General features: G+C 36.0%; 2 protein-coding genes and 1 long non-coding RNA gene across 6 annotated transcripts; 2 read left to right on the top strand and 1 right to left on the bottom strand.

Moving 5' to 3' along the window:
* The first annotated feature begins 3362 nt into the window (after nt 1–3362).
* On the top strand, nt 3363–7018 carry LOC110028839 (pentatricopeptide repeat-containing protein At1g06140, mitochondrial-like). 3 transcript variants are annotated; one of them, XR_002294465.1, is made up of 2 exons: nt 3363–6458; nt 6945–7018. XR_002294465.1 is itself a non-coding variant. In XM_020730850.1 (2 exons), exon 2 carries the CDS (start codon nt 3952–3954, stop codon nt 6331–6333), a length of 2382 nt encoding a protein of 793 aa, XP_020586509.1. In that variant the 5' UTR covers nt 3363–3670; nt 3907–3951; the 3' UTR covers nt 6334–6645. The 3 variants fall into 3 exon arrangements, 2 of the variants coding, with proteins under 2 accessions (XP_020586509.1, XP_020586510.1); XM_020730850.1 differs by lacking the exon at nt 6945–7018 and having other exon boundaries at nt 3363–3670; nt 3907–6645; XM_020730851.1 differs by lacking the exon at nt 6945–7018 and having other exon boundaries at nt 3808–3825; nt 3907–6645.
* A 24-nt stretch (nt 7019–7042) lies between these two features.
* On the top strand, nt 7043–10380 carry LOC110028838. Of its 2 annotated transcripts, XR_002294464.1 has the most exons (4): nt 7043–7238; nt 7335–7394; nt 8701–9175; nt 9815–10380. It is a non-coding gene; the product is annotated as an uncharacterized LOC110028838 (long non-coding RNA). The 2 variants fall into 2 exon arrangements; XR_002294463.1 differs by lacking the exon at nt 9815–10380 and having other exon boundaries at nt 8701–9257.
* A 478-nt stretch (nt 10381–10858) lies between these two features.
* LOC110028837 (peamaclein-like) lies at nt 10859–12064 on the bottom strand. Its single transcript, XM_020730848.1, has 2 exons — nt 11925–12064; nt 10859–11207 (listed from the first exon to the last, which is right to left on the bottom strand). Exons 1-2 carry the CDS (start codon nt 12019–12021, stop codon nt 11014–11016), a joined length of 291 nt encoding a protein of 96 aa, XP_020586507.1. The 5' UTR covers nt 12022–12064; the 3' UTR covers nt 10859–11013.
* Between the last annotated feature and the right edge of the window lie 247 nt (nt 12065–12311).

Genomic DNA, 12311 nt, shown 5'->3' with positions numbered 1-12311 from the left:
TATAAGTATTGGGTTATCTTGATTTAAATAACTAATAAGAAGATAAACATATATTCTCTGATACTTTTAGAATGACAATTATCTTTAAGAAAAATCTAAATATTTTTGTATGAAAGGAATATTATTATGATTTTTATTATGTTTATGAGAATATAAGTGAATTTCTATTATGAGAACCTTAAATTAAGATGCTTAGTCTCAGTCTTCATAATATACCATCTCGACTGCAATTGAAACCTGGGGTGGGAGAATAAAATTTTTGGAAGAAAACATACCTATATGGTAGAAAAAAAATAATACCATCTCGACCAGAACCTCACTTGAATGAAAAAATAACTAAATAATATCTATAAAATCTTGATTTGTCATCATAATTGATGATTTCTAGGAGAAAATAATTCACTGATAATTATCAAACCCCAAAAATAATTAAAAATAACAAACTCTAATTTTTATAACCACGCCTTAGGATAGTTCCAAACTATGCCCCTAGTCTAGCAAACGTAGACAAAAACCTGAGGCCATACACATAACCTTTATTAGTCCATTATAGAAGTTCTAGGTTAGTTACTAGTTTCCCCCGTAGATTAGAGCTATGAACTTGGACTTATAAAACAAATTGACTCGCCCTCGAAGACTATGAGTAACCTAGAATGAAATAGCCTATCCTACAAAATAAGATACTCACAACCACTTTTATAGCGGGATGAACCATCTTAAGTCATTGCTATGACAATAAGGGAAAACTCCTATTATTTTAGTGGTTAATAGCTCGAGGATACCAATGTACCCTAGATCATGGAAAGTCATGGGCATCTTGACCTGGTGCGTTATTCCTAAATTTAGGCTAGGTTGCATATAATTTCCTATTTAGAGATATTTTAGGTTAGGGCTTCACCTCCATCTAGAAATATTTTATCCCTTTCTTACTCTTTAGACTAGAATATTTCTTAAATCAATTCATCCTAATTAAATTAAACTTAACTCAATCAATCTATACTCAATCAAAATCTAACCCTTTCCAATTCCAACTTAATTAAATCCTAAATCAATTTCAAACCCAACCTGATTTCAATTCGATTCTTTTTAACCTATCTCTAGCCAATTATAATCCAAACTTTAAACAATTTAATCCAAACCAAATCCAATTCAATCCTAAATAAATCTCAATCTTAATTCAAACTTATTCAAAATCCAAATCCAATTTGTTCTACAAATCTAATCTATTGATTCAAGTTGTGTACCATTCCAACTGTTAATTGTTGGGCTCAACCCGAAAGGTTAAAATTTTTTGAAGTTCAAATGAAGTCAACTTGTGTCCAGAATTAACTCTTTTATCAAAGTCTTCAAACCCTATTATTCAATAGACATCCATTAATGAATAAGAAAGATATAAGACATATGTTTAATCTAGAGTTTTGTCAAGAGTAATTATTGGAATATAATTAAAATAAACCTTAGCTTACGCTTACCAGGTAAGAGAAGAATTTTGGTTATGCAAATCCATAAATTTCGAAGATTTTACTTATCCAAATGATTGGAACCATTCTAATGTAATATCTATATCTTTTGAGATTTTATATAATTCTTTGAATGTCATATATGATCATTTCGATAGAAGTCTTTTGAGATATATGGTAGTTATCATTAATAAAAAAAATCTCACCAGCCCTGTGGTGACCAGATTTGGCGGCTGACGTTAGCCGATGACTGCATGAGCAAGAGCATGACGGTGGTAGGCAGATGCAGGTGTAAGAGGTTGACAATGGGCAGTGACAACTGTCGGAGGAGGCGATGTCAGAAGCGGCGAGGTCGAAGGCGGTAGTAACCAGAGTTGGCTGGATTTGCGGTGCATGATGCTGGGCTATAACTCCCACTTTTGTAAGTTTAGTCTTCCTCTTGCCCAGAGTTTAACCCCTTCTCATGAGGGGGTAGAGCTTTATTTATAGAATATGGGTTGCAAAGAAGGAATGAATTAAGACCACTCTTGATCAAACGACTCAAAAAGATTCCCTCAATTAGACGGCGCACGATTGACATTTCAGTGTCTTAATGATGTTGAAATTGAGTGATCTTGAACTTGTTGGATTAGTTTTGCCAATACACTGGATTTAACTATAAACATGCCATATTCAAAATTTATATTTGACCTTCCAATTATGCTAAAAAAACTTCTAAAAGCGGTTTACCAGCTTGATCTATGTTTGATTGATTAAAAGTGGACTGATTTTGGTATCGTTTAAGTCCGTGTCAACGAACATGTCAGTTTGACTGTAAATTTGTTAAAATCGGTGTTCTGGACGATTTTTAATCAAAAGTTATAATTTTTCTTGCCCAAAAAATAATCTCCATATCCGTGCTTGCCTCAAGATTTTGCCGGAGAATGAAAATTAGCCGATGACATATCAATATGAATAAAAGTTATCTTGCTTATAAGAAGCAAGTAATGATGTTATTTTTATATAATATCTAAAAATTGAGTGTTCTAATATCTAAAAACTAAGTGTTAATGGCCGATTTGAGAAGTCAATATAGCTTAAATTGTTTTTTTTTTAAGATAAAGCAACATCTCCCAAAATTATTTTAATAGAAGGATAAATTTTCATAGTTGTTGATTACAGATGTGCGATTGTTCTACATTCCTGACTTTAAAAGAGCTCTAGTGAATGACAAAACTCCTTCAAATAAGCCCTTTAATAGGTGAGGATCTTTAAAGGTATAATTAAGATCTTGGGTTATGATATGATTTATAAGCTTAAATACTTTAGATTTAGAGGAACAATAAGAATCAACACGAAATCCCAATAAATTTAAGAATTTATGTTAGCGGAACTTCCTTAAATTTCAAAAACAATTCGACATACTGAAACTTTTTGATAGATTATGTGAGCATTTAAGAAGTTTGTTCCGTTTGTTATAATAAAAAATCATAATTAAAATTTAATTATTTTATTATTATGATAAAAATTTATTAATTAATTTAATTAAAATTTTATTTCTGATTATACTAATTAACAAGTAATTATTTAATAAACAAAGTATGTTGAATGGGGATTTATATGAAATACAGGGTTAAAATTCTGCCACCAAGCACCCCCTTCTTCTCGAAAAATTATTCCATGCGGATCGGCGTCCGCACGCAGCTTGCGTGCGGACGCCGAGACCGTAAATCACATGATTTACGGTCCGGATGTATTTCGGTGGGCCCCACCTAAAATTTTTTATTTTTTTTTTAAAAAAACGGAAATAATCCTGACCGTAGATCACCGTGATCTACGGCCAGGATCGAACACCGCATGCAGAGATGCATGCGGTGTCCGCATCTCTGCATGCGGTGTCCGCACGCAATAATCTCTCCTTCTTCTCCTTCCGCACAGCTCCTACCTGAAACCCTAAACCCTAAAGTCTGGAACTTCATATCTTGCTTTTCGCGCGAATTGCCCGTCCCAGATTTACCAAGTCAGGTGATTCACAGGATTTAGTAAATCGGAATTACGGCCGAAATCAGTAAAGTATTGACCGTCTGGCAGGATTTAGGTCAAGTCCAGGTTAAATCCTGCTCTAATCCTACCAGACAGCCGCCCCTCAAAGTAACTCGCAAAGCCTGCCTAGAAAGCTCATCTCTGGCAATCCCCGGTCTGCACGGCCTCTGTTCTTTGGAGACCCACAGGTAGTCAGCCACGCATTTTACAGCCAGAGCAACATTTAATCCTCCTCTCATTTCTAGCCCCTCATGCTCAATCTGGTCCCTTTTTTTTCCCACGAATTTCAAGGCTCGTTGGTTTAGGACCTACTAAAATTATGGTTTTTGTGGATCGTTACTCGGTGTGGACTCGCTGGGATGTATATTTCGTACCAAAGATATGATTTTTGCATTTATTTCAAGTTGAGAATCTTTGTTTTCAGGTTAATTTTTGTCGGCTGCATAAATTATATCCTTTGCCATGAAAGATGAAAGTTTCATCACACCATTCTTTGTTTTTGAGAACAAAGAGGCGATCTTTCAGATGGAAATTCTTAGGCTCTGTCGTCGAAGGTGCATCAATACGCGGCCTCCATAGCGTAGAGCATTTTGCCAGCACTTTCCGAACTTGTGAAGATATCAGATTTCTCAGAAAGCTTCATGGAAGCATTCTTTCTCATGGGCTGGGCGAAAACATATTTCTGGGATCTAAATTATTGAACTGCTATGCAAACTTTGGAGGATTATGTGAGTCAAGGTTAGTGTTTGCTAAGATCGTTAACAGAAATCTTTCGCTCTGGAACTCTGCCATTGTTGGGTATCACAGAGCTGGCCAGTTTTCCGAAGTTCTTTTCTTATATAAAAATTTAAAATTTAATGGGCTTGGATTTGATAGTTCAACCATAACATTTAGTTTGAAGGGTAGCACTGAGCTTGGTAGTTTGGAAATTGGACAATCCATCCATGTTGATGCTCTCAAAACCGGTTTAAACACAGATAAGTTTGTTGGTTCTTCTTTGGTTGGATTATACTCCAGATGTGGACTAACTGATGATGGTCATGAGGCCTTTGAGGAGATCTTTGATAAGGATATCATTGCCTATACCGCCATGGTTACTGGCTATGCTCGCCTTCCTGCTAAAATGGCTTTCAGAATTGCTTCTGTTATGCAGAGAGAAGGTTTATCTGCGAATCGTGTAACATTAGTTAGCCTGCTGCAGGTAGCAGGACAACTAGAAGAGCTTAGAAAAGGTCAAGCAATTCACTGCTATGCTTTGAGGAGAGGGATTGATCCATCAGATGAAGCTCTGCAAACCGCCATTATCGACATGTATGCTAGGTGCGGAGCTTTGCTTTCAGCTTCATCCTTGTTGGGGCGAACGGAAAGAACCTGCCTTGCTTCATGGAATGCCATGATTTCTGGCCTCATTCAGTGGGGAAAGAGTGACGAGGCATTGCAGATTTTCAAAACTTTTGAGAAAGAATCAAAATTTATCCCTGATTCGATCACCTTATCGAACATACTTGCCGCATGCGCCGATACCGGGTGTCTTCATCAAGTCAGAGATGTCCATTGTTACCTTTTAAGAAGATTAATTTCACCTGATTTAGTTGTCGTCACTTCCCTTGTCAATTTGTACTCCGAATGTGGCAAAATACAGTATGCACGGAAGTTGTTTGATGAAATGTTAGTAAGAGACACCGTATTGTATAATGTTATTCTCTCTGGATATCTACATGCCAAAAAGATCGATGTCGCGATTACTTTGTTTAAGAGAATGTTTGAAGAAGGTATCGATCCTAATTTCATGACGATGGTGAGTTTTCTTTCCACATTCTCTGATATAAGTTACATTAAACTTGGCAAGTGGGTGCATGGATTCATATTAAGATATGGTTTCGATTCAATTTTAGATGTTGTTAACATGATTCTTCACATGTATGTTGAATGGGGATTTATTAATACCGCAAACATCATTTTTGAATCTATGTTGAAGAAAGATTTAGTTTCGTGGACAATAATGATGATGAATTATGCCGACCAAGGTCATGTAGATAAGGTTCTTACGTTGTTTCAACTAATGCTGCGAGCGCGAGAAAAGCCTGATTCTGTCATTCTTATCACATTACTCAAAGCACATATGGAACTCGGAGGAGTGCTAAAAGTGAAGGAAATCCATGGCTATATCTATCGAATTCTTCTAAACAAAGACATCGCGACCATGAATTCCGTCATCATCGCTTACGCAAAATGTGGAAGGTTAGATATGGCCGGCGCTGTATTTGATTGTATCAGGAACAAAAATGTGACCTCATGGAACACAATGATTGCTTGTTACGGTGTTCACGGATGCGCCGACAAGGTCTTAAAGCTATTCTATGAAATGCAAGAGCAAAACCTAAGCCCCGACGGGATGACGTACACGTCGGTGCTCTCTGCGTGCAGCCATTGTGGGCTGGTCGAAGAAGGTTGGCGCGTGTTCAAAATCCTGAATGCGGATGATTCCATTTCGCCCTCAGAAGAGCATTATAACTGCATGGTGGATTTGCTGGGTAGGGCGGGTCAACTCGAAGAAGCTTATGACTTGGTTAAGAAGTTTTCATTGAACGAGAGGATCAATGCACTGTGTGCTTTGCTTAGTGCTTGTAAATTTCATAAAAATATGAAAATTGGAGAGGTTGTTTGCAAGGAAATTTTGGAGATACAACCCCATAATCCAGGTATTTATTCATTGGTCTCCAACTTATATTCTGAGGCTAGTATGTGGAACAATGCCACAAGTCTGAGAAAGAAGGCTAGAAGGAAAGGTTTGAGGAAAACTCCGGGTTTTAGCGTACTAAACATGGATGAATATATGGTGGGGATTTGAATGGAATTACTGAAACTTCTCCAAGCATCATTTCGGAGGAAGCAGTGCAAGCTTGAGTTCATCAAAAGTTTCTTCTGTGTTGCTTAAGGGTTCATTCAACACATTAATATAATTTGGAAGGAGATGTAAGCTTCCCTTAGCTTAACTTTTCCTTTTTCTTTTTTCTTTTTACTGAAAACAGCTCATCCCTTGCGGTTTTGCTCTGGAGCCTGTTGTAAATTTGGCCAAATTCACTAATCTCGGCTTTCAACTCAACATTTTTATAATGGGGCATTTACATACATACCACCCAATTCCTATCTATTTACATATCTAACAGCTAAACTTTATTTTTAACATTAATGCCACCCAAAACTTTCATCACATAAAAAATGTCACCTTTTCAACTTTTTAAGTAGTGAAATACACTTTTTACATGCATAGACAATGTGGCATGCATGTAAAAACTGAAGTTTGGGTATCAGATATGTAAATACATAAGAAGTGAATGGTTTGTATGTAAATCTTTCTTTTATAATCTGTATTGTTATATGTTCAATCACACTATTCTAAGTGCTATATTATGCAATAATACAGAGAGGTTTGTTTTTTTTTTCCTTTTTTTTCAAAAGGAATGGCCTGAGGCTATTATACGAGCCTCGACCATTCCCAATGTGCCTAACAATTCAAGTACCACACCCTCCACCGGGAGGAATCGAGGGGAACCGAGGGGAATCAAACCCCAGACCAGAGGGGACTTACAACTGACAAGCAGATGCTCGACCAACTGATCTGAGTACACGGTGCATGATACAGAGAGGTTAACCATAGATGGTTTTGGTAAAGCTAGATACTTTGAGGCTAAGAATGTGGTGGTTAAGGTTCATGTCTATGGTTCGAAAGATGATGGAGCTGATGATTGACAGGTAATCCAACCACCTTTAGCATATTCTAAATACTTAACATTTTGCTTTGATTACCTGACTTATCTACTGATATCTTTTGCTCTTTAACACCATTAGAGACAGCTGGTGGAGGAGCAAGCCGGGTGCAGTAATGTGAGAAGCTAATCTTTCAGTAATGTGAGTACAGTACCCATCAAATCACATATTTGCATGTTTGCTTCTTGTTTTTACTTCAAACATGATAAATTTCAGATTTTTATGGATGATAAATTTCAGATTTTTATGGAAGAACAGAAATAATTAAAGAATTTGCATGTTTTTTAGCTGAGAAATTAGACCTTTACTTTCGTTTCATGCAATTATTTGATTGTAGAAAACCTGAAAATTTAGGATTAATCACTTGAAATTCAAGATTTTCAACAGTTTCTCAGCCTTTACCATTTCCTTCTTAGGGAGTTGTGTTCTTAATATAATTAAGTGATGTTATGAAGGAAATTCTCGTTAAGGGGCTGTTTGGTTTGCTGAAAGTGAAATGCAATGAAATGAATTTCTCATTAACCAGCTTGTCTATATCATTTTACATGAACCGTGTAATTCAAATTCGGCCAAATCGGCCCAATTCTAAACTTTGACAAAACTACGTTGTAAACTACGTAAACCTCAACACATATTTTTTATTTTTACCAAATTCTCAATGGTTTGATTGTGGCACGCACAAATGCATTGGTTTCTTTTTTCAAAAAAAATCACCTGGGTGCTGAATTTATAAATATCAATGTTTCGGGTGTTTTATATGCAATTGTCCCAATAAATTAATATGTAGATACTAGTTAATTTCTTAGAAAAAAATGTTATGAGTTTGTTCACTGAATATTTGTAAATATGATTTTTGGGATATTTGCATGCAAACCACACAATTCTTATGTATTTACATATATAACACCGAAAGTTTGATGTTTATACTTGTACCATGTTGTTGTCATAAACCTTCGCATAAAAGATGCATTTCACTTTTGAAAAAGGTTGTGATATCTTTAATATCGTGTTATAAAGATTTGAGTTGTATGGATATAAATATGAATGTTTAGGTGTTAGGTATGTTTTGTGTGGTATATTTGTAAATACCCCTTGATTTTTTTATTAGCGATTGAAATTTAAATTTTTATATTACATAAGTACTGCTCAAATCTTTACAATTATATAAAAATATCAATATTACTAACTTGTTAATGGTGAAATACATCATTTTATGTATATACTCACAACTATAGTGTTATAAATGTAAATATCAAATTTTAGGTGTTCGATTTCTACATACTTATGAATTGTGTGGTATGTATGCATGCAAATTTCTCTTAAATAAAATAAGGAAGATTTACATGCATTACCACTCAATTATTATGTCTTTACATATCTAACATGTAAACATCAATTTTTGCAAATATGACATCTTATATATGCATGAAAATTGTATTCTTACTAGAAAATGGCCCCGGCCGGATCAACGTTCAGTTGCGTGAAGGGACGCGGACTATGGATGGCTCACGAAGCTGCATCTTCGCCTTTTTTGGGTGCCCATTTGTCCAGGACACCATCCCCACCCGCTCATGGCTTTGCCAAGCGGGGCCTCACGGACAACATGGCTTGCCCTTGGGGCTGCGCCGATACCGAAGACCGCGACCATCTTGTTTCTAAATGCTTGTTGTTTTGTAAGGTTAATGTGATCCTGATGTCTTGGGGGATTCCTGACCGGCGTTCAACAATTTTCAGGATGTTGTTGGTCTCAGCACCATCCGGAAATGCAGCATTGTTGAAGCCCAATATTATTGCTATGTGATCCACCATTGCTGGCAAGCTCGCAACGCTAACATTCATGATCGTCTCTATGGTACTCTGCTCTTACCAAAAACATCTTTTGATCCATTTCGGGGGCAAAGAGATGCTAACCAATCCATTGGGTTGGTCACGCCTTCTTTCTGGAAAAAAATATTACATTAGTATTACGCACGTAAAAATAACGTGCGTAGCCAATCAAATCACGCCACGACATCTCACGCGACAGAGCAAAAAAAAAACAGCGCAGTAACACGGGGAATATTCCCCCAATGTTATTCATGTGTATTGCGTGTTATTCATGTGTTATTGCGTGTTATTCATGTGTTATTGATGTGTTATTGTGTTATTATAACACCAAGAATATTCTCAGGACACAATAACACATGAATAACACATAATAATACTTGAATAACACGAAAAATATTCCCGACAGAGAGAAAAAACGGCGCAGTAACACGTGAGAATATTCTCTCCCGTGTTATTCTTGTGTTATTGTGTGTTATTCATGTGTTATTGTGTTATTATAACACCAGGAATATTGTCAGGACACAATAACACATGAATAACACACAATAACACATGAATAACACGGGGGAAAATATTTCCCGTGTTACTGCGCCGTTTTTTTCTCTGTTTCTCTGTTGTGCGGGGTGTCGTGGCATGATTTCATTGGCTACGCACGTTACTTTACGTGCATAGTACTGATGTAATATTTTCGTGTGGATAATAATGGATGTTGACAGTGCACTTTTACCAACTAGAATTGGGGAAATTCGTGATGAAAGCGTCATAGACATTATGGCTATGGGACAGTATTTCGGGTGCTGGGATGACTCAAAGGGGGAGCTTATGGCGGTTCGATTTCTCTAAAATATTTGTCAACCGTGGATGTTTGATCTCAAAGGCGTGATAGTTGAAGGGGATAACACGAACATCATCCAACTTTTGAGCTCTCCTCCCGCACCTTGCAACCGAGTTTGCCTTCCTTTTGTCTATACGACTGGAGAAGTCCACACATTCTTGTGCTAAGCGCGACTTTAGTGATTCTTTTGTTTTATTGCATGTAGATGACGATAGAGAACTATCTATCATATTTGTAGATGAAAGTCTTCGTCCTGCACATTTCGTCTTGTACATCACAGATGTATACATGCATAATTTTTTGAATTTATTTGATATTTTAATACAAATGCATGTGTATTTCATTTATTAAATATTAAAAGTGGTAATAATAATAACAAAAAAGAATTGTAATGCTGCGACAGCTCACGTGAATGCACGAGGAAGGCTTCAGCGTGGGCACGTCAGAGTTGGTGGATTCCTTCAAAGCAAACTCTTAAATATTTTTATATATTATACTGTTCTTGATATATTATGCTTTTTTTTAGAGAAAATTATTATTTGTATTTTTTTTAATGAATTATGAGTTTATGACAATTGTATGGGGATTTATTTGTATGTATGATCGACTTCTTATTTGTGTATATATATATATATATATGTGTGTGTGTGTGAGAGAGATATATATATATATGCATTTAGGCCGGTCTGTCCCCTTAGGTTGGAGGTTTAAATCCCCTCCGCCACAATTGATCTTATTAAGAATGTGATACTCGCACATTTGAGGTGACCAAAGGCTTGTAGAATAGCATATGGCGGCGCGTATGCGTGTCTATGTATATATATATACTCTTTCTAAAACAAATCCAAGACCTTAATCTATTTGTCATACAAATCTAGCAAGTTCCATGCCACCAGATCTACATTTTTTATGAAATTTTTATAAAAAAAATCATCAACAAGTATTAAATTAAACTAAATACTTCATTCATCATCAACACGTATTAAATTAAACTAAACCACACCATTTAATTATTAAACACAACCATTTAAACTCACTTCCTCAAAACAAACACACACATCATCACATATTTTAAACCAGAGTACAGGACGACGGAGCTCAAGGGCATTTGGGGCGGCGGCGCCGCCCTTCGCCGGTGAACTTGTCCCGGTAACAAGGGCACTCATCCTTGTTCCCGTAGGTACCGGAGGGCACGCATTTGCATTCCGCACAGCAGATCCCACAGTCCCTGAGGCACCTGTCCTGCATTCCAGCTTTACTGCACCTCGTATTGCATTTATCATCGCAGAATGCTGCAAAGAGATTTAAATATATATAATGGATGATTAATCTTTTTAAATATATGGCTTTAAAAAACAGATTTTTACTGTGAATTATGTCGCTTGAAACAGATTCACAGCAGCAGTAAATTCAGTATTTGATGAAGCTTTAATGTAAAAATAGGATTTTATTTTATGATATGTGATTTGAAAATTATCTTAGAAGCAGGGTTTGGTTAGGGATATGTTTGAAAAGATGATTGATTGAAAGAAAATGTGAACTTTAGAAGGTAAAAAACGGATTTTTACAATAAATCTCGATTTCAGAAAACATCCTCATTGCAGTAGCAAATTCAGTACTTCTTTCAGCTAGATGAAGCTATGCTGTAAAAATAGCACTTTTTATGATGAGAACGATGTTAGAAGCAGGGCTGGTTAGCGAAATGTTTGAAAAGATGATTGATTTATGAAAAAAATGTGGACTTTAGAAGATTAAAAATGGATTTTTACAGCAAATCTCGCTTGAAACAGCCTCACCGCATACTTTCTTTAGCTAAATGAAGCTTCAAAGTAAAAATAGCATTTTTTAAATTTTTTTATGATATGAAACTTGAAAATGTTGTTAAAAGCATGTTTAGTTAGCGAAATGTTTGGAAAGATGAATACTTTATGAAAAAAAATGTGAACTTCAAAAATTTGTTGTGGTAAAAATGCGTTTTTGGAGGGTAGATGGATCTGCTGAGTGCTTACCAGCCTGAGCTGAGGCCATCTGCTGGAAATAGGGAGCCAGAAGCAGAACTATAATTAGGAGAAGGTAGGAGAAAAACTTGTTGGCTGAGAGCTTCATTGTGGATCTGAAGGGACGACAATGTAGGTTGGGGACTCAGAGATGGAGCGCATTTTATAGCAAGGGGAAGGGGGTGATGCATTTCGTCGGTGTAGCCATATGTGTAGCTTAGATTACTTTAATTTTAATATTACCCTTAAGGGGGTTTGCATGCGATGCACCAAATTCTTATATAATTATATATTTTACATCTAAACCTTTCTTACATTTATGCAAATTAAAATTTTTATATCACAATAAAAACATCATATTTTTATTTTAAAATTCACTTTTTAAATATATATATATAT

Source organism: Phalaenopsis equestris, unplaced genomic scaffold, assembly GCF_001263595.1.
Source record: "Phalaenopsis equestris unplaced genomic scaffold, ASM126359v1 Scaffold000533, whole genome shotgun sequence".
NCBI lineage: Eukaryota > Viridiplantae > Streptophyta > Magnoliopsida > Asparagales > Orchidaceae > Phalaenopsis > Phalaenopsis equestris.
Note: the sequence above shows the minus strand (reverse complement) of the source record. Positions and strands in the feature narration are given on the sequence as shown.

Bases quoted from the DNA above. Each gene is read 5' to 3' on its own strand.
- LOC110028839 (XM_020730850.1), top strand. From the start codon at position 3,952: ATGAAAGTTTCATCACACCATTCTTTGTTTTTGAGAACAAAGAGGCGA.
- LOC110028837 (XM_020730848.1), bottom strand. From the start codon at position 12,021: ATGAAGCTCTCAGCCAACAAGTTTTTCTCCTACCTTCTCCTAATTATA. The intron at 11,208-11,924 runs GTAAGCACTCAG...ATCTCTTTGCAG, and splicing joins GATGGCCTCAGCTCAGGCTG to CATTCTGCGATGATAAATGC.